Consider the following 22,243-nt stretch of genomic DNA (forward strand, 5'->3'; position numbering starts at 1 on the left):
ATCCTAGCCGTTCATAGGCAAATCAACGGCCTCGATTCGATATCAGGATTAGAAGCGGATTTCGGGCGAGGCAACCCAACTATCGACCCGCATCCAATAACATAATTCTTTATTATTCAATTTAATTTTTAAATTAATTAAATAAAAACTTTATATCAGCTCAAAACAAGTCTCCGGCTGAAGACATGACAGTTGGACGATCAATTTTTAATCTATATATATACCTTAGATATTGAGGATATGCCGGCTTGACGATTAATTTTTAGTTTGTGTATATACCACTTATGTACATAAGGGTTATCGTTTTAGTTAATATATATATATATATATATATATATTTAGATATTTTTGGTGAAATATGTTAATTTTGTTATGCTTTTTATGGCTCAATTAAATAAAAAATTTTAAAAAAAAGATGAGAAATAAGTAATTATGGTCCAATCACTAGGGAACATCAAAGTTTTAGTGGGGGATTGTTTTATGTAAGTGGAGTTACAGGAAAATGGCATGGAAAAGGGAGGAATCCGTAAAACCACTTCCGACCCCACCATCGTCCCTCTTCTCGAGAACCCCTCTCGAGATCCAATTCGAGATGTCTCCGATGTCCGCAAGAGAGATCGCTCATCCTCCTTGACGCAATCTTCTCCATCGACGGACGACATTGCTATGATTCCTGAAGAGATCTTTCTTCTTCTTCTTCGTTTATACAAATCCTGAGGTTTCTATCGATGCAGGTAGGGCTAAGTTTTTTGGGTCCAAATCCTGCCGGCATCGCTGAAATTTAGGGTTTTTTTTATGTTATTATGAGAAAAGGTGGCTTTTTTTTGTGTATATTTTGTTTGCCATTCGAAAACTTAAGGTTCTTAAGGGAGATCTAGGCCTTGTTTGGTGATTTTTAGGGTTTCTGGTTTGATTTCACTCACAATGTGGAAGCAATTTCTTAGCAAATTGCCGAGAAAAGCGTCGAAATCCGATGCCGGTTCTGATTCCTCGCCGTGCAATCCCTGTGACAATTCGTCGAGCTCTGGGGCCGGCGGCAACACTGCGTTGTCAAACCGTGCCGCGGCGGTGAAGCGGATGTCTTCCGCCATCTTCCCCTCCAGCATCGTCGCCGGGATTGAGCCTTTGTTGTCCTTCATGGACGTCCCAAGCACCGAAAAGCAGAATCTTTTCTTCAGCAAGGTGGATGTTTGTTGTGTTGTTTTCGATTTTTCTGATCCTAATAAGAATTCTGCTGAAAAAGATCTAAAGCGCCAGGCTTTGATTGACCTTGTGGATTATGTAAATGCCGGCACCATGAAATTCACAGAGCCAATGATCATTGCAAGCTGTAGAATGTTTGCTATTAACTTGTTTAGAGTCTTCCCTCCCAAATGCCGATCAAATTCCTCATCCGGTGGCGGTGAGAATGATGAGGATGAGCCTATGTTTGATCCTGCATGGTCACATTTGCAAATAGTGTATGATTTACTTCTCAAGTTTGTTTCCTCGACCTCTCTTGATTCAAAAATTGCGAAGAAGTATGTAGATCACACATTTATATTGAGTTTGCTTGAGCTGTTTGATTCAGAGGATCCAAGAGAGAGGGACTGCTTGAAGACAGTTTTGCATAGGATTTACGGGAAGTTCATGACACATCGGGCCTTCATCCGTAAAGCGGTGAGCAATATCTTCTATCGGTTTGTCTTTGAGACAGAGAGGCACAACGGGATCGCCGAGTTGTTAGAAGTTTTTGGAAGTGTGATTAGTGGTTTTGCATTGCCACTTAAGGAGGAGCATAAGGTTTTTCTATGGAAGGCTTTGATCCCTCTCCATAAACCAAAGATGGTAGGTGTTTATCTACAGCAATTAACATACTGCATCACTCAGTTCATAGAAAAAGAGCCCAAGTTGGCGAGCAATGTTATCATGGGATTGTTGAAGTATTGGCCGGTGACAAGTAGTCAGAAAGAACTCATGTTTCTCGGTGAATTAGAAGAGGTCTTGGAAGCCATTAACATGGCAGAGTTTCAGAAATGTATGGTTCCCTTGTTCCGACGAATTGGTTATTGCCTCAACAGTTCCCATTTTCAGGTAGCATCTTCTCTCCCTCCATGATTTGCATATATTTTTCCTGTCCTTAGCATTGAGTGATTTCTTCTCCTAATATTCGGTCCTCATAATTCACTGTAAAACTTTGCGGATGTGTTAAGATGGTTGAATAATCCGATCATGTGAAGGTGAACAAAGTTGCTTGGATGGGCAATTTGGGTGTTGGTTTAAGAATTAACATTATAACATGCTATGTATTGATAGTTTATGAGAAGTGTTAATTTGGTGTGAATACAAACAAGTAGTTTTGGTAGGCTGGCACAATGTCTTATAAATTCCCTTCATTTTGATATGGTGTTTGTCCAAACTATTTGCTGAAGAATCTTTGGTTATATAAGTATGTCTATGAATGATTAGAAGGCCATATTGATTTGGTTGATAAATAATAGATAGCTTTTGATTCGGCTAGGTCCACAGGCTCTATTATTCAGAGAAAATTTAATCAAGTTGCAAGGTTCTAATCATTGGTAGCTAAGAGGTTTTAATGGCTCAGAAAAATCAATTTGCAATCTTGATCCACTCTCTCCTTTGCACCATGACCCAGAAAATGTGCGACTTTTATCGGTAATGTTTCAAATAATTGATTCTCATTATATCTTTTGAGGAAACCCCTTTTTTTCCCTTGCTATTCTGATACTCATCACTACCAAAAATGATGCCTCTTCAACCTCAGCTTCGTTTTATTATATGAAAGAATTTAATGTTGATTTGTGTATATAAGACTTTGTAATTTATCAAGGAATGAAACCTTGTTTAAATTCCTTGAACATAGGAGTGCATGGTGGTTATTTATAGTTCTTGGCATGGATATCCAAAATTGTGAATTGCATTCGTTTGTTTTCTTCATTTCACTGCCTATTTAAGATGTGTGCCTATTACAGGTCGCTGAGCGAGCTTTGTTTCTATGGAATAACGATCACTTGATAAACCTGATAGCTGAAAACCGACAAGTTATACTGCCTTTAATCATCCCTGCTTTGGAGAGGAATGCCCGGCATCACTGGAACCGAGCGGTTCTGAATGTTACATTGAATGTCAGGAAGATGTTCTCAGAAATGGACGAGGAGCTCTTTGCAACATGTCAGAGCAAGTTTGAGGAGGAGGAAGAGAATCGAATGGCTAGCGAAGAGAAGCGAAGAAAGAGATGGGAGCGTCTCGAGCACGCAGCGTCCTTTCAACAAGTGACTGGAAACACGGCTCTTCTTGCGCCCATTGTTGCAGTTCCTCCTCTTGCCGCCACTCCCGCCTAGTTACCATTCTTTGTTTTGAGTTCATGATGCTCGATGTGGCTTGGCGATCTATTTTATTTGGGGAATTGTTGTTTGTAGTTTATTCTCTTACGATCAGTACCAAAGCTTTGATGCTGATGTTGGATCTTGGTTGCCCCATCATTTTATATAATTATGAATTTGTGTTCTCACTTCTCATTATCTCTGAGTCTTCCAAAACTTCAAAAAGATCCTTGAAAAACCTTTTTGAAAAGAATCTGGTAAATAAATTACAGGAAAATTAAAGCTGGATGCTTCATTGAATCAAATGGTTTCTCATTTGTTTGTATCTATAAAATTTATAATAATAGCAAATAAAGTTACTCTGCTTGTACATTTTGTGGATCTATGCTGCCTGTTAGCATTCATACTGTAAAAATTGAACAAATAATTTGACATCTTTGTGGCTAAAAAATGGAGACACAAGCTATTGAAGTGAGCAATGTGGTCAGTAAAATTGAGCAAGCATTCACTTGATTATTGTTCAGAATGCTCGATCCTGATATCTTGACTACCGTAGGCCCTTCACTGCTAACCACCTGCACCATAACAAAGATAATTTTAAGAAATGTATCCTGCAATCCCAGAATGTATATAGATTAAAATCATGCATCACAAGCCTTATTGCATTTTTCAAGAACAATTACCAAGTCTCAATTTGACCCATTAGTAAATTAGAAGCTTTTACATATCATAGAAAACCAATTTGTCGAAGAACTTGTCGATATAAGGTTTATAAGTCATTACTGGATAAGAGTGATCTCATGGCATTGAGAAGGAAAACACAATAAAACCATATGATGGAAGTATGGAACATGAGTAATGCTGTTTATAACAAAATTCCCAAATGACTGGTAGCCATTAACTTTTACATGGGATCACAAGCGTCATCGTCTATTCTGTATGTATATAAATAGAAATATACACACTTGGGATCACGAGCATCATCATCTATTATGTATGTATACAAATAGAAATATACGCACCTTGTTCCTCACGGTGCAATATCCACTGAACTGGAGTGTCGCACCAAATAAAGAATCGATCAAACTTCCACATAGTCCGGCCACTGAAGCAATAGGTAGAACCAGTAGCTGTTTCATAGCAACATTACCGGTACAATCAGCTGTAAGCAGTCCAACAAGAACAAATGTCATGCCAATGACAAAGCCACCTGCTGCAGCAGCCATTAATCCTTCCGGGGATATTGCACCATTTGTTCCCTTTTTCACAGTCTGATCAATGAGATATGGAAAGGCTATCAGCGAAAAAGTAATACATTCAGAATTTTACAAAGCTGGACAAAATGATTAAAAGCATAGAATAGGCTAAGAAACCATGACTTGTTCTTCACCTCATGAAGCTACAAAACATTGAATTAATTCTAACCTTGAAGGTTGTGATTAATCGAGGTTGCGCACTGCTAAGCAATCCAATTTCCGATGACCAAGTGTCTCCATTGCTGCAAGCATAGTGTCCGATAAGTCCACCAATAAGACAGGTTACAAGTCTTGAATCTTTTGTATCCAAGCATCGATCTTCTCCTTTAGTCATTGTTGCAGCTGCAATCACCAAAATGGTCGCAATTGCACTATTAGCCAGAACTTGTATCCTGTAATGCAAAATAAGGCAACCCACACCATCAAAGGAAACCTCTTGCCTAAAATCCTACAGCAACTTCATACCAATTCACAAAATTCAACATTTAGGTCTTAATCTTCTGGTAAACCACAAAAATCACATTCAAATGTGATCTCTTTTCTTTTTAAACAAAAGGCGAAAATCAAGATTAGTACTCTTTGGCGGAGAAAAACTTTCAACTAAGCATTACATCAAACACCTTATCTACTACCATAATAAACTCCCAAAAAAGAAAATATTAAGAGAAAAAAAAGAAAGAAAGAAAGAAAGCTAACCAATTTCTTTGTCCTCCCTCCTTGAACTCTGCATCAATGCGTCGCTTCTTCTCCTCTCCAACCTTGGTGAGCTTCGACGAAGTAAAAAAGAAAACAAGCAAAAGAGCCGCAAACCTTCAAAGCATAGCCACCAATAAGAAAAACCTAAAAAACTCAAATTTAATTGAAAAACAGAAGAATAAGATCGAATACCGATAACCAGCCATCATATGAACGATCATCACTGGAATCCCAGCAAGAACTCCCGACAAATCCACAGACTTGCGCCTCAGCGCTCTGATCGCCATCGCGGCGGAAGTCAACAGCGAGAAAAGGAATCGAATCACTAGGGCTTCCATCCCTTCCTCTTCCCGGACTAAAAGATCGAATCACTAGGGTTTCAAAAATTGGATCTTTGAGATGCTGGAGAGGGTTCTCAAACGGGAGGGAGACTTCTTCGTTTTAAATAAATAATTAACCATTAGGGCACGCGATCTTCATGGGCCCATTAATGGGCCAAGTAGATGGTTTTTCTAATTAGTCCCTGTATAAATTTCTATTATTCAAAATGAAGTCTTTTTCAGTGATGTATATCAGTATATGTGAGGAATGACAGCTCTTAATAAATACAATTTAGTTTAGCCAATCGATTTTTAACCAGTGGGCATCATTGCGTAAGGTGTTCATTTCTAAAAGAATCTCAGATTGAATGGTGAAATTAAAGTAAATTGAACGTTTTGTATATGTCCCTGATTTTTCTTAATAGGAGTGCTGGTTGCATATTTATCAAAAAAAAAAAAAAAAATTTCAAATAATAAATAATATACATTATTGATGAATATTAAATAAAACAATGAAATAACAAATGAATATTAAATAAAATAATGAAATAACAAGAGATAAAACACTTATTAAAAAAAATTATATTTGTTCTTTAAGAAATCTTTCATCACATTCCTTTCGACCTACCTATAATAATTAATAAAGAAAACCATACATGAAATCCCATTCTCCAAAATTTCTAACTTTGAATGTTAAACAAGAGGTGAATATTACACTTTAATCTATTTTTGATCAGGATTTTTCTGCAAAATTCTCCCCTCATTCAAGCCCAATTAAAAGCCCATGGGCTTCAATTAATCCACACCGTTCAAATCCCTCCCTCTCTCTCTCTCTCTCTCTCTCTCTCTCTCCTGCGCTGCAAAAATCCATCGTTCTTCTTCGAATTCATCGGAGAAGAAGAAGCTAAACATCCCAAAAATCGCGAATTAGGTATTCACTATCTCTCGATCTCTTTCTAGGGTTTAGTAAGATGGTGTATGTGGTATTCGCACTGTGCCTCCAGTTTCAAACCCTAGGATTCCTTTTCATATACGTATCTTTTGATTCATAATGTTTAAATTCAAAAGAAAAAACCCCCCTTTTTCTCAAATTCACTGAAAATTTCCTTTTTTTCTAACTCTTAAGTGATTATGTTTTCATGCTGTTTAATTAGGGTTTTGATTTTGGTTAGGTTGCTGGAAAAAAGTTTGAACTTTTGAATGAATGTTTGAAAAGAGAAGTTGAGTGGAATCTATTCTTGTAATTCATCAGGTTTAATCCTTTTTTATTCGTTGTAAAATGGTGGAAAGTTCTGTGAATGAAATGAACCTGGATGAGGATTCTGAACTAATTTCTGCAAGTGAACCCAATGCTAAAGAAATGGCATCTGATTCTAAGGTTGATGGTGAAGAGAGGGCAACTGAAGAGAATGATGGAATCCCAAGAGTTGGATTGTCCTTTAAATCGTTTGACGAGGTCTATGAGTTCTACAATCAGTATGCGCGCAATGTTGGTTTCGGTACGAAGATTAGACGCTCGTTTTATAGCCTTGATGATGGGCAGCTTAACAAGGTCATGCTCACTTGTTGTAAAGAGGGCCGGAGAGAGTACAAGAATCAAGAAAGGTCTACGTATCGTTTAAGGTTGTCGGCAAGAACTGATTGCCAGGCAAGAATTAAGGTGCAGAGAAAGTACATTGATGGGTTGTTTCATTTGACTGAGGTGAACCTTGAGCATAACCATCCTGTTAATCCGACAATGTCTAAATTCTTTAGGTCGCATAAGGATTTGAATGATGGTCCCAAGAAGCAGCTTCCTGCCAGAGGAAAGATTCAAAAGGATTTGGTATCCACAGAGAAGGAGAACGAGGAGGTTGAGGTGAAATTACAGGGTCCATTTTGGGGGAGAGAGGATTTGGAAGCTCTTAATCAATTTTTTGTGAAGATGCAGTTGTCAGGCTCTTATTTCTTTCACTTGATGGATTTTGATGGAGGAGGCCGTTTGAAGAATGTGTTTTGGGCTGACGGTAGGTCTAAGGCTGCGTACAAGTACTTTGGAGATGTTGTCAGGGTCGATACGATGTACTTGATGGATAATTATGAGACACCTTTGGTGATGTTCACTGGAGTAAACAATCATGGTCATTTAGTGTTGTTAGGTTGTGGGTTGCTTTCAGAGAGAAATGTTGATGCATTTATATGGTTGTTTAAGTCTTGGTTAGCATGTATGTCAGGAAATCATCCAAGTGTTATCATCACCGACCATTCTCAGGCCATACGAGGAGCAGTTGCTGCAGTGTTTCCAGGAGTTCGTCATCACATGTGTCTGCAGCATATAATGAGAGAAATGCAGGATAATCTGGGAGAACTTTCTGAATACAAAGCGGTCAAAGGATTGCTCAAGAGAGCTATATATGACTGTTTGAGAATTGAAGAATTTGAAGAAGATTGGCAAAATATGATCGAAAAACATATGCTTCAAGACAATGCCTGGCTTGAATCCTTGTATGAAAGTAGGCATTCCTGGGCTCCAGTTTTTGTGAAAGAAACATTTTCTGCAGGGTTGTCATGTATTCAACACAAAGAGAGTATGGTTTCGTATTTTGATGGATATATACACCCAAAGAGCACATTGAAGCAATTTCTTTCTAAGTATGAGGCAGCAGTACAAAATAACTGTGAGAAGGAAGGCCAAGCTGATAGTGATTCGTTCCACAAGAGCCCACAGTTGATTACTAAGCTTTATATGGAAGAGCAAATTCGCAAGGTTTACACTGTTGACATGTTTAAGAAATTCCAAGAAGAGGTCAAGGCCATATTATATTGCATTCCTACACTAATTCAGGTAGATGGGCTGATCTCTATCTTTGAAGTCAGAGAGTGTGTAAAAATGAAAGATGGTAAAGAGGTCAACAAGAACTATGGAGTTACTTACAATGCAAATGAAGCTGATGTGCAATGTAACTGTGGGTCCTTCCAGCATGGAGGTATTCTGTGTAGACATTCACTGTCAGTGCTCAACTTTTTGGAAGTATATGAAATTCCATCTCAATATATTCTCGAGCGCTGGAGAAAGGACTTCAAGCGCAGGCATACTCTGTCTTGTTCTCCTAATGATTTCATTGCTAATGGTCCTGTAGAACGTTATGATAATCTGTACAAGTCTTGTCTTAGATTGGCCGAGATAGGATCAAGTTCTGATGATAAATATGAGTGTGCATTGAAAATTATTCATGGAGCAGCAGATGAACTTCTCGTGGGGGATGGCACAATAGACCTGCAACACAAGAGCATGACATACGATGCTCAGGCAAATTGCAGCATTATGGGTGGCACCGCAGATGGCAGAAGGAGCATAGGGGATGGAGATGAGGACATTCCTGATCTGATGCAAGTGAGGCGAAGGGGTCGGCCGCCAAAAAAACGGAAGGAGGCTCTGGTTGAAAAAATAGTTGAAGCCAGTAAGAAGAAGGTATTCAATTGTATCTAGATATATATGGCTGCAAGATAGGTGGCATTCTTTTTTATTATTTAACTTGATATTTTTATATATTTTTATAATTTTAGGTTTCTCAAAGAAAATCAATGACTGAAAGTGAACCTGATTTGCTTCAGATTGGTCCAAATGCATCACACTTTGATTCTCATCTCTGGGCACAAGATGGCATCAACCTAACTGTTTGATTCAAACTTTCCAATATTTATTTTACTTTAAATTGATGCTCGTGTTATTACATGCCCTGAAATCACTATATTCCTGATAGGAACAAGTCAGCCCAACTAACTTATCTATTGGTACCCATTTTGGAGTCCAAGTGAACCACCCACATGCAATTGACAATCAGTCAGGCTTGCGTTGGGGCTTTCAACCGATGTTTCAAGTTTGTATTTTAATATTATCCTAAATATCTCAAACTTTTTTACAATAAGGTTTATTACTAATTTGCTTTCCCTGGTAATGATGTGGTTGATGTAATTTTCCTGCAGCAATCTCATACACCAGAGCCACCTCCGGGCCCATGGGCAGGTTAGAAGATGCTCCAAATCACTCAAATGAGGCTTCAAGGTATGCCGTTAATTCTTTGCCAAATGCCTTTATATGCTAGTTTTTTTTGGGTATAGATCAAAGAACAGAGATTATGACAAACAAACACAGGAGTTGCAAATATCTATTATATTTCCATATCCTTTGGACTTTAAACATGCACTCAGGAATTGAAGTACTGATATTTATGCATGAATTTGACTACTGTTCCCATGAATGTATTTCTTGTTATTGAATCTCTCTAATACACAGCTAGTTCTATTTTCTAAATCAGCTATCTTCCGCCTATAAAAACAGTTTCTGTCCTTGGACGTATAAAAAGGCCAACCGGTTGAATCAAATACGGCGGCACTCGCTGTTAAATAGTAAATACAATGTTGCAACTTCCCAATCAAGCCGGTTGAATTTGAAGGCTCTTCGAAACCTCTCGAAATTTTTGCGCAAGTATCTCAACCTATTTTGGAATGAAGAGCTATTGGTTGAATCAATCAGAGAAAGGCATGTAGGTTTTCTTCTTGAAAATTTCAACTGGTTGTCTAGCTTCAAACAACAACAGGATCTGATCTAAAAGGCACAAACTGGACAACCTTATCAATTGTCCATCTTGTTTAGGATTTTGCTTGTGCAGCTTCTCAGAATCTTGATTCTGATAGTCTAATTTCGCTGCCTTGCATTTTTAGGTTTTTTTTTTATGCTTTTTAATTCAAAGTCTTTGCTTGTAGAGAAGTAGCACCCCATTTTTCTTGAATGTAAAGATAGATTTTTCTTGTTTAAATTTTTATTTTGATGCTTATATGATTAATGGTAGAAGTGTTTATGAAACAGTTTGTACTGAAATTTTTATCCGAACCCAATCAATCAGATTAGATATTTTCTGAACTGGTGAGAAAATATAAACAGAGGTGTATTTAGTGGGTTTGAGATGGTGTGTATTTTCTATATAAAATAATATATATATACAGCAAAAGACAGGTACGTTGATGTTTGTCGTTTGAGATATGATCCTATGGACCTGGTTTTCGTTTAACTACCACGGAATTAAGACGGAATTAAGATGTGTTTTATCCTCACTTGTTATATTGTTTTAATATAATAATTTTTAAAATAAAGAGTAAAGAGTAATAATTTTTTAACATAATTACTAATCTATCATTATATTATATAATAAATAAAAATAAAAATTATAAATTTATGGCTAAAAATGAGTCATGAGATAGTAATTTTTTAAAATAATTATTAATTTATTTTTATATTATATAATAAATAAAAAATAAATTTTATAAATTTATGGCTGAGAATGAGCTACGATTTTGGTTCTGTGATAGTTATTATAAAACGGAGTCCATTAGATTATTTTTATTAAATAAAATATGATCATAGGGTGGGTATTAAGTTTAGATGAATTATGTAAATTTAATATTTTTATGTTTTTTTAAAAAAATATAAATTAAATTAAAGGCGAAATATAATAAATAACAAATAAATTTAACTCGGTTTGACTTTATTATATCCTTTAGCACCCAATACAAAACCCAAATCAAGTTGGAAAGAACCAAACTCCAATCGATTGGAATAAAGAAAAATTAAGATTTAATAAAAGGAAATTAGCGATGCAATTTAAGATTAATTAAGATGCTAAAATATTCACAGAGTTATGTTCACTTTAACACACAACAAAAGTTTGAAGTCTGTTGGTCATTTTTTGTTTTACAAAAGCTTCAAAAGTATTAATGACAAGATGGGGAGAAACTGATACATATTAGCACATAGAGAACATTAAATAGTTCCTGAGTTACAAGGTTGTCTTCATTAACTAATCTTCAAAAACGAAAGGCAAAAAAGTTCAGTTTATCAGCAGAAAAGGGATTGCAGGAGCTCTGGAGAAGTGAGAGTAGCTACAGACTCATACTGTAAACACACACAATGTTTGCAACTAGTCAATAATCATGATTCAGAAATTAAGTAAAACCATAAATTTATATATATATATATATAGTTGTAGCTAAATAAGAAACATAAGCATACATGTCAAGCAGTAGTTTAAATATCATTGAAATTTTGGGGCTAAGAAACAGTAAGAAATACAGTAAAAATTTGATACCTTTGGTTGCTTGTATTTTTCATGGATAGCTTTCAGGGAGCAGTTTTGATTGTTTGTCTGCAAGATTTGCATTTCAAGAACTGCTGGTTTAAGATCTACAGACTTGTAAGAGGTGTAATGCTGGAGAGTAGAATTCTGTATCAAGGAATGCATATAAAGAATCAGAATAGAATAATAAATAACTGAAGAGGAGAGAAAGGATGGGGTGATTTGGAGTTGAACCCATGGATGTGTGGACTGATCCAATGTCCATCTGGCAAGGAACACAGCAGATGCAGCAATGACTGATGGAAGGAACTTTAGAAAACAGTACTCAACCAGTGTCAACTCTGCTAGATAATTTGCTAAATGTCCCAAGGTAAATGCAGGAACCTGCAGATCAAAATGAATGAGCTTAGAAAAATTTGATTGATATGAATAGATGTGTTTTTTTTTTCAAAACTAGTTATTGTGCCTGATGTGAAGCTTGCGCAGCTCGAATGAATCTCCTGCACATGAAAATGAGAAGAGAAATAATATCTCAATTTTAAGTTTGAGATGAAGAAGTGTATGAATAGGCTAATAAAGGGAGTTTGGATAGCTTGCCTGAGAAATGTTTCAATGGTAGGCACGGATAAGCGAAATCCTATATAGTTTAGCACCTGGCTTTCCATTTTCAGCACCTAATAGAAGTGCATACATGACTTTCCCATATTTTTCATATTATTACTTTCTGCCAGGATTTTTCAAAAGACCATAAATATTATGTACCTCTTCTTTGGTATAAGTGTTGTCAGTGATGAAACAGAATTGTTCTACTCGAGGAGCACATATTTCCTCGTATTTCCTGGAGAATTATGACATTAGATAATCATTTTGTTTTGAGGAATGACAATATGAGATAGAAATAAGAATAAATCCATTCGTGGTGATCTGACAAAATAACTCAGTGAAAAAGAAAGATCAATCATGGGCATGATTGTCCTACACAAGTGGTAAATCTTAACATAAGAAGTGTATAATCAACAACTAGTTCACAATTAAAATGACTGACAAGTTAACCAACTTGTAAGGATGGCTTGAGACTATGTCAGCAACACTATTAACTTGAGAAGCTCTATAAAATGTGGCCTCATTTTAAAATCCTTTCATTTCATTTTGGAACTGTCTCGTTTTCTTAATTCTGCTGCGCTGGACAGAGTCCTAATTCTAGAAAATATCAACACTTAGAAGCTTTATAAGTGGAAAAAAAATAATAATAAACTAATTGAATAGTCCTCATTTTTGCTTTTGAGTGGAAAGCGTTTAGAGAGGTTGCCTCCAGGCGACAATGCCATGAATAGTGGCTATAAGATGCTCAAAAAAAGGAGGGTACACTTACGATGCAATTAGCATGCAGGAGATTCCAAGTAGTTGAAGTCTTGATCTTTCAATATAGTTTTCAGTGAGAAATAAGTCAATGATGTGCACTGTGAGATACAGTGTATCTGGAACTAGGTTATATTCCTCCGAAACCTGAAAGAGAAACAGCAACAGTTAGCAAAGACGCATTTCCATCAGTCTCTCTGGCCTCTAGTGTGTTGGCAACTGGGACGGGACCCATAATTCACTATCATGTTGCTCCAAGCCTCTCGTGTGTAGTTTAAGTGTTTAACCAAACTGGTTCCTATTAAGTGGATTTTGTTTCCTATTAGCTCTTACTTTTCAAAAGTTTCTTAGATATGCCTGTTCACTTTGTCAAGAATGACGATAGTACAGTCGTATTAAACTTTTAATTATGCAACACACGCAGCATGCATACGCAGACACCAAAGAACAAATGTGTGGATAGAAAAGGATGAACAACAGACCTCTACTAACCAATCAATTAAAATCCCCCGCATCCTCTGGTTGATATCATGTTGCTTTTATTTCCATAAAGTTTGAAGAAGGCCTTTGGATAAGCTGCAAACAGTAAGCATTTCAGAAAGGCTATTGATTAAAAGCATTTGCACTGTTAATGGACAGAATTGTAGACTCACATAATTCCCTGTTCATAATCTTAGGACAGTTATTAAGCAAAAGAGCCAATTAGATTAAGAAACAACGAGTCCATTCTTTGTAAAGCTTTATTTAATGAGAGAGGGCAATAGCTTGTGATGTTCTTGATGCATACTATTAGACAGCATAGTAATGCCCAAGAAAGTGGAAGCAAAATCATTAAGCTATTTTCAAAGTAGAAAGGCCAGATGTCTAAGAAAGAAAACCATACAAATCATCAGTTGCGATTACAACAGATCAGTTCCCAAAATCATACCTCATTGGCTCGCAAATTAGTATAGATATCTGTTGCATAAAGACTGCACATTTGCGGATTTGCATGATCAACATCAATATCTGTGAATTCCAATGGATTCAAGCTTCTTGGGTCCTCAAGCTCTCTTTCTTCAGCTGCATTAAACAGCAAACAGTTGGGTTACAAAAGCATGTTATTTAGAGAAGTGTCTATTCCTGAAAACAGTAAGGAAGACTTGTTTGATTGGCATTCCAACAGAAGCGAGAATGTTGATTTCGTTTTAATAATTTCTCCGGTCATTATAGGCATAATAATTCCTCTGCTAAGCCTGTCATTTATTTGAGCCAATGGGGATTAACTTGCTAACCATTTGTTAAATCATGTAAAAGCCCAGGTTCCTCTTTCCTGTTACATTTCTGAATCGAAGTCTTGTCAAATGTGCTCTTCCCAGCAACCTGCGGTATTAGCACAGTTTCTTCTGAATCCACCAAATCACCCGTCCTTTCTTCTTCTTCAGAAAACTCCTCCTCCTGTACTTGTTCTGGTATTTTATTTTTTCTGGCATCCTTACCCATCACAGGTCCATCAGAAATGGAGCCTAACTTAGAATTCTTTGATCCCCTACGAGACTTTGATTTGGAGGGAGCTGATTTAGCCTGCAAGATGCCCATAGCCTGAAAGAAGCATTAAAAGGAAGAAAAAGGTCAAATTTTTAGGAGTACTACAGAACAATAATAGCCCAGTATGAAGTACAAAAGGCTATCTATGAAGGTGGCATTTACAAAGCGATCAAACACCTACAATTCAAGCTCCAAAAGACAAACAAGAACTTGATTTTTGTTATACATTCACGCAATGCTCATAAAATTGCTCAACAGAGCTCCTTGAATTTCTAACTGCAGTAACGTAATTTTTGTATGAATTCTTGCTTCCAATTGAAGAAAAGATGACAAACCTGAATTCCTGCTGCACTAGTCAAGTTCTCACATGAACTTTCACAGCATGCATTGCTAACATCCTTGAGAACAGCTCTCTTTTTATGCTTTAAAACTGCAGTGTGAGATGCTGCACAAGTGCTGTCATCCAACACTGCTCTCTTTGAATTCCCTCCTTGCACATGTGTCTCATCAGGCTTTGCAGTTGGCTGTTCCAAAGGAAGAACCTCGGCTCTCCGACAAAGAGCCGCAGCTCGGGACCTTGTAATTCGACCAGTAGGTAATCCACATCCACTAACCATGTTTTCCTTCTTCATAGCTAGAAACTACATTAGGTAGCAGGAATGCAGTACATCGGATGAAGATACTTGTCAGCAAGCCTGGATAATCATAAATAATACTCACTACTATCAAACAAACACCTTCTCGTCTCTCTAATTAAACCATGAATCCCCTCCAATATCTAACATTTGTTTGCAGTTCAAAGTTTTTATAAATCATCACAAAATTTTGAAGATAAAAAGCTGTTTAACAGCAACATAAAAATTTACTCTTTGTGACAGAGAAAAGATACATTGATTCAAATGAAGGATCAAACAGTGATAAATTTTGCATTTTTACAGCATAACACCAACAACACACAGAAGATGATACTTTCGATTTCTTTATAATATATCATACAAATCAAATCTATCATCCATACATCCACCCAAAACAAGATAAAAAAAAAAAAGCAGAAGAAAAAACCAAAAGATGTGGGACTTAAACCCTCCATCAAAATCACACTCACATTGAAGAAAAATCATGTATCTCTCATTGATGCATTAATCAAACCTCACAACAACACAAACAAATGCAAATTCAATCAGAAATCAAGGGAATAACACAAAAATTAGAAGCTATTCCACTATCAGTGCCATTTTAGTCAGAGATCCAGAAATGGAAAGAGAAATACCAATGCGAAACAAATCGAGGACAAACGATTAGAGATACGGATGATAGAAAACCATCGTCCCGATCTCGGAGACCGTTCCGATGGCCGGCGATCGCCGGCGAGAGCAACGCAGAGGAGGCGATGAGAATGAAGTCCTTCGAGAAGAGTGAGACGAAGCGGGATGCTTATAGCTTCAAATTGCCTACTACGCACGTGCGTATCACGTGTTATGCATGAATTATAACCAAGTCCATAAATACTTGAAAATTAAAAAAAAAAAAATCACCACATATTTGCATATGCATCCTTTTCAATTATATAATTTATTTTTTTATTTTTTTGGTTGAGACTATATAATATTGAATTTTTATAAAATTAAAAGGATATATTTGATAGATATCGTATCATAAATTCCATTTTAATAAGGGTATTTATTTTATCAAAATAGGGGATCCATTACTGTATATATGGCACATAAGCAGATAGAAATTTATTTTAAAAAAAATTATAAAACTATATTTTGTTATAATTAGGTTCATGTAAAAAAATTATAAAAAAATAAAAAAATCCTTTGAATTATTATTTTCTCAAATCTCAATCAAAAAATAATATTGAAAAAAAAATGTTGTTAAAAGAATAATATTAAATCCAAAGAATTTATAAGCTAGTGGTATTTAACCTTTATTGTGGAAAATGATGATGAGTTTCAAAACTAGTTTGAAAAAATAATAGTAATGATCGTAGATTATAAGTGCATGAGTTGGATGGTTAATTCCCAGCTCATGTTCATGCTCTTGATATATATAGTGTTTGTTGTTATTGTAAAAAAATTGTCCCGAAAATCTTATTTTGTATTTTTTAAATAATATTATTTTATTTTTTTATCCATCAACTATTTCGAATTCCAAAATAGAGACCCTACAAATGTAACTCTTTCCATTGGATTTAATGTAATTAAAGGCTTAATTATTATTTAATTAATATTTTACATAATTTTAAGAGATTTGTTTAAAATAAAATTTTTATTTTTTTAAATTTTTAAATATTTTTTTAATTTTTATCTCTATATATCTGAAAATTCGTATAGTGTATATTTTCAATAAAACCAAATACTATATAGAATAAAAATTTTAATGTGTAAAAAAAAATAACCCGGATATAAATATATATATATATATATGAATTAAACGGGAAAATAATTTAAAAAATATTTATAGAATGGAGAGCATTCCACCCTTATCGGATCGGCTAAACAACCGGGTTCGGATCTAAAACCGCAACAACAAAAACCCGAATACTTTAAAAGTCCAAAGAAGATGATCTCTTGGTTCTCACTAAGGTTGTCAGACCCGGCCCGGGCAATGACCCGGCTAAGCCCAGGGGTCAGGGGTCAATGGGTTGACCAGGGATCGAGCCAAGGGGTTGAACCGAGTCAATAATTAAATATAATAAATATAATAATAATTAATAATAAGCAAATATAATATTAAACCCATAATTATATTATAAAAACATACTCAAATTTGATATTTAAATTGATAAATGACTTTTATATCTGATGAGAGTTTTTAATTATGTTATTTATTTGTACATTTTTTTAAATATTTACAAATTTAATATATTAATATATAATTATCGAACTTCTCTCAATGTTATTTATTTATTTATTTGTTTATTGGTTGATTTTTGTTAAAAATAAATAAAGAAATTTAATTCACTAATTCTTATATCTCAATTGAGTTTTTTTATTTTGTTTTTAAATTTTTCTTATATTTTTTTATTTAATTAGAATATTTTAATTTTTATATTTTTTTATAATAAAATTACACTCATTTATTGTTTTATTTTTCTTAATAAATTACTTCTCACTTCTCAACCTCGTTTAGGGTTTGAGAGCGTGAGAGTGATCGCCGGCGACGCCGAGGGTTTCTCTTGCCGCAACGCCTCAAGGTGCGCGGATTTGGATTTGCGATCACAGGGGAAGAAGTATGCAGGTTTCTTCTCTTCGTTTTCTTGTGCATTGGGCTTGACCTGTAATGGATGATGCGTGATAATTCGTTAATCTTTTCCTCTTTAGATTCTTTCATTTTCCTAGGATTTTGATTGATTGAAACCAAAAAGTTATGATTTTTCATAGTTTTGGACTCTCAATGGCATGTTAGGACGTGGAATTAGGGCAGTTGGAAGTATAGACTTATACAGAGAGTGAAGAGATCGGATTTGTGAATGATTGGGAGGTTAGAAGACGACCGAGAATTGAGTTATATATATCTGTGTGTGTGTGTGTGTATATATATATATCAAGTTGATGAACAACAAATATATGAAAAAAATCAGTAAAAATACAAAGGGAGAGAACAAAAGCACAACTTCCATCACGGGTGGAAGAAACAAAAAGTATAACTAGGAAACACGGACAAACTGGTGAACTCGAAAGGAAAAAGAAACAATTAAGTGAACTTTAGAAGGTAGAGGCCGCTAACGCTTTCCCATAATGCCACAATGTGAAAACATTGAAAGGAGACTAGCCCGAGCCCATGAAATTATTGTCCTCATGAGGATCTCTTGCATTATCATCACAGGACCCTAGGAAGTCCAAACTGCACTCCTCCTCACTGCACCAGCCGGAGGATTAGGAGGTGCATACGATCACAATAGGTACATGTGATTAATTTTGAGCATAATTGAGACTGGTGGGGGTGAAATATGATTGACTATGCATTCATTTCACTCTAGCAGATGCACAATAAGTCTCGCATATCTCTTCTCTAAATCTAATTCTGAAGTTTGGGTCATTAGGAGGTTTAAAACTCACTCATAGAGGTGAGGAGAAGGGTGAGTCTAAAAAATATCCTTAAAGTGATTTTAGATGTGTCGTAAAAGGGCATTGGAAAAAGAGATAATCCATTGTCTCAATTGCCTTGTGGCAAAACATGTGGGAGTCATAGATTTATTGCACCTCTCAGCCATTAAGTTGTCCATTATGAGGATCTTATTATTCCAAGCTAGCCAAAAGAAGAAATTCATTTTTTGGGGACAGAGACAATTCTAAATGGGTGGTGTCACACTGCACAGTCTACATCATTGTTGACCATCACAGAGGAAACTGTAGAAGGATTTGACAGTGAACCTTCTCTTTGGATTAAGATTCCATATTGTGGAATATTTGTTGTTTGGAAGAGGAATTGAAATCCTTACCCTGGCCTTGTGAAGTACATGGTCATCCAGTTGGAGGAAGCACAAAACAGTTGAGATGAGGTTCTTGACTGTGTTCGTTGAAAGCTGGGTGGTTCTAAATTCATTAGACCAGAGATTTATAAGTACACAACTGTTAATCGAGTGGTCTTACCAAAAAAAGGATTGAGGTGCCATCTCTGATGAGCGGGAAGACTCATGTTGGTTCTTAAAGCAGAGAGAAATCAGAAGATCACTCCAAAAGTTAAACTTCCTCGAGGGTTGTCTTTGGAATAGGTTTCAAGAAGGCATTTCGTGGAAGTAATTAAATTCAATGATTTTAGCCACAACAACAGCTTGATTTGGATGAAATTTTCCACTATCACTTACCAAACAGGGCAAGATTGAACTCATTAACGTCAAGAATGCCCCAACCACCTTGTTCTTTTGGTTTGAGTGTGTTATTGAATTGATAATAATTGGGTGTAGAGTTTGAGGTGAAGAATAATTGTCTTCTTCTCTTTATTTTCCATGGTTTTGCTAGCATGTCTGATGTTTTCATTTAATGCCTTTTATTTCCTTTTATGTTAGAAAACTTGAAACACTCATAATGATTAGAGTTGTGTTTACATTAAATTGTCCATTCAATCTATTATGTCAGTGTGTTCACGTTCAATTATCTATTTATTTTATCTTCATGATTGCGGAAGAAGAAAGAAAAGAAAATTAGGCCAATTTGTTTTCATTCAGTAAATTTGATGAAGTTTTTTTTGGAAGTTACTCTTGTAATGGTATCAATGCTTACGCACTCATTTGAATAAAGTATCATATTCTTCGATATCGATACTTGCTTATATCATTGACGTTTGTGTGATCATCAATGATATAGCCAATTATCGATCTTGAAGAATATGATATTTTATTCAAATTAGTGTGTAAGCACCAATGCCATTAGAAGAGTACATTCCAAAAGAAATTTCATAAAACTTAGTCAAAAATCAACTAAATATAAAGCTCATTGACAACATCTCCAATTAAATACGACATTATCTAAATCATCTTCAGCCTCAAGATTTCTGATGCGACCCGTTGTTCGATCGGACCTGGCACGGTGGAACCAACTCGTGGGAGCTTTGAAGAAGCCCCGCCTGATAAAAAGACTAGGACCAAGACTCGCCCAGCATGGCTCGTGGACTATGAGGGATGATCATGGGATAGACAGGGGGTAGTGGAAGCATGGTAAGCTGGAGATATGACAGAAAGCCTATCACCATTGGTTTTGGTAGTGGCGCAATAGGCGCAGTATTTGCAGTTCTTGGGCAGAGTGTTGTCTGTCGTCTCTGTAGTTGCTGGGGTTATATTCAAGGTTGGGGTTATCAGAAGGGTATGAAATGAATTACTGGATTTTGGGAGAGCATCCTTTCTCCTTCAACTTTCTTTTTCCCCTGTTCTAGGAGCTCACACCGGCTCGAACGGTGCTCTTGTGCGGTGCGACCTGGAGGTCGTATCATTTTCTTTCTTTCTTTTTTCTTCTTGTAAGGTTGACAAACCACGTAGATTAAAATAAATGAGGGACAAAGGTACAACAGATAGCAGTTAAACAAACCCAAGACTGGACACAATAAAAACTAACAAACCTGAGTCTAGACAAAGTCCACCAGCAGTGTAAGCACAAACAGACACATTCAAACAAAAAGAAAAGGAAAACCATGATACCTTAACATGAGTAAGGGTAAAATCTTCCCCTAGAATAACACAACACAAGCTGACTCTTGCTGATGCAACTAGCCTTATCCCAAGACTTCCATCTTTATGAAATTGTGAACAATTCAAAAGGCTTTGAAGAGTGTTGTCATCAAATAACTTTATTGTTAACCAAAGTTGCATGCAACTCATTCAGAAACTTCACTATGTCAGCAAGGCTTGCATTAGGTGGCAATGTAGAAGGTCCTCCTGAACCAGCACCAGGAGATGTTCCTGTAGATATATTCTGAATGCTTTGATTTAAATCTTTACCATTTTTGTCCACTGTATCCTTTAAATCCTTAATACTATCAATAATACTTTTAATATCAGTTTCATACGAACTGATTTTATCTTTCACAAACTTCACATCATCCTTCATAGAATTAATATCATTTTGCATCTGAACAATTGCAACACCTGCCATCTGCAAAATACACAAAATGCAATAAATTTGAAAGTAATATATTAAAACATTATAACATTATTCTTGCAAATATTTATAAAAATATTTACTAATATTATAAATCTGCACATAGTAAACTTCTTCAAAACTACCTTGTCTTGACAAATCTCTAGAGAGAAACTTTTTAGAGAAAGAAGCTCTTCACCACGGGCTCTCTCAACAATCTTTGCCTGGAATTTATAGGCATAGATGGCATCCTTCAAAGCATCTTAAGAGTGTTCACATGAAGCTTGTCTTTGGAGATGGTTTGAATAAAATATCATATTATTTTTAGATTGATTAATGCACTTATTAGGTAAATACGATATGAGCTTGTTGATAAGATCAAGCACATCATTATATTGCTCAAGGTGGATAAACTCACTCATTGAAATATGATATAAGCAAGTGGCAACATCAAAAATATAAGATTGAATCCACTTGAAAGAAAATATAATATTTTATTTGAATGAGATCATAGCCCCTCATGCCATTGCAAGACAAGTTTATGAATTATAAAAGTCCGGCGAATTTTGATAAATACAATATTTATTCAGATGAGTGTGTCAGAACGGAATTTATTATAATGTAGTTTAATATATAAAAATAAATAATATATAAATCTCGTCATATTTTATTCAAATGAGTGTGGATGTCATCACAGGAGTAAACTTGCTTAATAGTTTGAGAATCTCGTCTATCTTGATCTGAAGAAAATGAGTACGTAAGCATTGATATCATTAAGAGAGTAGCTTCCAAGAAAATAAATTTTTTTAAAAAATATATGTTACAAGTTTAATCAATCATCATTGTCGTAAATAGGTGAGTAACTCCATGCGAAAGTTGAGGAATTGACTTTTTTTAAAACACATAATTAAGAATTTAGAGTGCGCTTATCGACAAAAAGTCTCATTGATTTTGAAACATGTAATATTTTATTCTAATAAATGTGTAATCATTGATGTCGTTATATAAATAGTTTAATTTAAAAAAAAATAATATAAATCTTTTCATGAAGCAATATACTATTTTTATTTT

At 35.5% G+C, this 22,243-nt stretch overlaps 5 protein-coding genes across 9 annotated transcripts; 2 read left to right on the plus strand and 3 right to left on the minus strand.

The window, feature by feature from the left end:
• The first annotated feature begins 499 nt into the window (after positions 1–499).
• LOC120280366 (serine/threonine protein phosphatase 2A 57 kDa regulatory subunit B' kappa isoform-like) lies at positions 500–3,516 on the plus strand. Its single transcript, XM_039287189.1, has 2 exons — positions 500–2,073; positions 2,973–3,516. The coding sequence occupies exons 1-2, from the start codon at positions 925–927 to the stop codon at positions 3,339–3,341; spliced, it is 1,518 nt and encodes a 505-aa protein (XP_039143123.1). The 5' UTR covers positions 500–924; the 3' UTR covers positions 3,342–3,516.
• Positions 3,517–3,603: 87 nt separating this feature from the next.
• On the minus strand, positions 3,604–5,714 carry LOC120280367 (protein PGR-like). The gene is made up of 5 exons (XM_039287190.1): positions 5,468–5,714; positions 5,276–5,389; positions 4,749–4,971; positions 4,346–4,594; positions 3,604–3,898 (listed from the first exon to the last, which is right to left on the minus strand). The coding sequence occupies exons 1-5, from the start codon at positions 5,611–5,613 to the stop codon at positions 3,767–3,769; spliced, it is 864 nt and encodes a 287-aa protein (XP_039143124.1). The 5' UTR covers positions 5,614–5,714; the 3' UTR covers positions 3,604–3,766.
• Positions 5,715–6,421: 707 nt separating this feature from the next.
• LOC120280478 (protein FAR1-RELATED SEQUENCE 6-like) lies at positions 6,422–10,488 on the plus strand. Of its 5 annotated transcripts, none has more exons than XM_039287337.1 (6): positions 6,422–6,526; positions 6,768–9,046; positions 9,142–9,252; positions 9,339–9,455; positions 9,562–9,648; positions 9,894–10,488. In XM_039287337.1, exons 2-5 carry the CDS (start codon positions 6,875–6,877, stop codon positions 9,604–9,606), a joined length of 2,445 nt encoding a protein of 814 aa, XP_039143271.1. In that variant the 5' UTR covers positions 6,422–6,526; positions 6,768–6,874; the 3' UTR covers positions 9,607–9,648; positions 9,894–10,488. The 5 variants fall into 5 exon arrangements, with proteins under 5 accessions (XP_039143271.1, XP_039143273.1, XP_039143269.1 ...); XM_039287339.1 differs by having other exon boundaries at positions 9,917–10,488; XM_039287335.1 differs by having other exon boundaries at positions 9,562–9,640.
• A 783-nt stretch (positions 10,489–11,271) lies between these two features.
• LOC120280792 (cyclin-A2-1-like) lies at positions 11,272–16,001 on the minus strand. Its single transcript, XM_039287738.1, is given in 13 exon segments — positions 11,272–11,527; positions 11,721–11,855; positions 11,943–12,092; positions 12,175–12,208; positions 12,306–12,382; positions 12,471–12,546; positions 13,081–13,214; positions 13,550–13,606; positions 13,608–13,643; positions 13,996–14,129; positions 14,342–14,648; positions 14,930–15,289; positions 15,865–16,001. Coding segments are annotated over 12 exon segments (1,494 nt in total). The 5' UTR covers positions 15,227–15,289; positions 15,865–16,001; the 3' UTR covers positions 11,272–11,470.
• Positions 16,002–20,333: 4,332 nt separating this feature from the next.
• Positions 20,334–21,396, minus strand: LOC120280149. The gene is made up of 2 exons (XM_039286892.1): positions 21,319–21,396; positions 20,334–21,187 (listed from the first exon to the last, which is right to left on the minus strand). The coding sequence occupies exon 2, from the start codon at positions 21,185–21,187 to the stop codon at positions 20,873–20,875; it is 315 nt and encodes a 104-aa protein (XP_039142826.1). The 5' UTR covers positions 21,319–21,396; the 3' UTR covers positions 20,334–20,872.
• Between the last annotated feature and the right edge of the window lie 847 nt (positions 21,397–22,243).

This window comes from Dioscorea cayenensis, chromosome 17 (genome assembly GCF_009730915.1).
Source record: "Dioscorea cayenensis subsp. rotundata cultivar TDr96_F1 chromosome 17, TDr96_F1_v2_PseudoChromosome.rev07_lg8_w22 25.fasta, whole genome shotgun sequence".
NCBI classification, from domain to species: domain Eukaryota; kingdom Viridiplantae; phylum Streptophyta; class Magnoliopsida; order Dioscoreales; family Dioscoreaceae; genus Dioscorea; species Dioscorea cayenensis.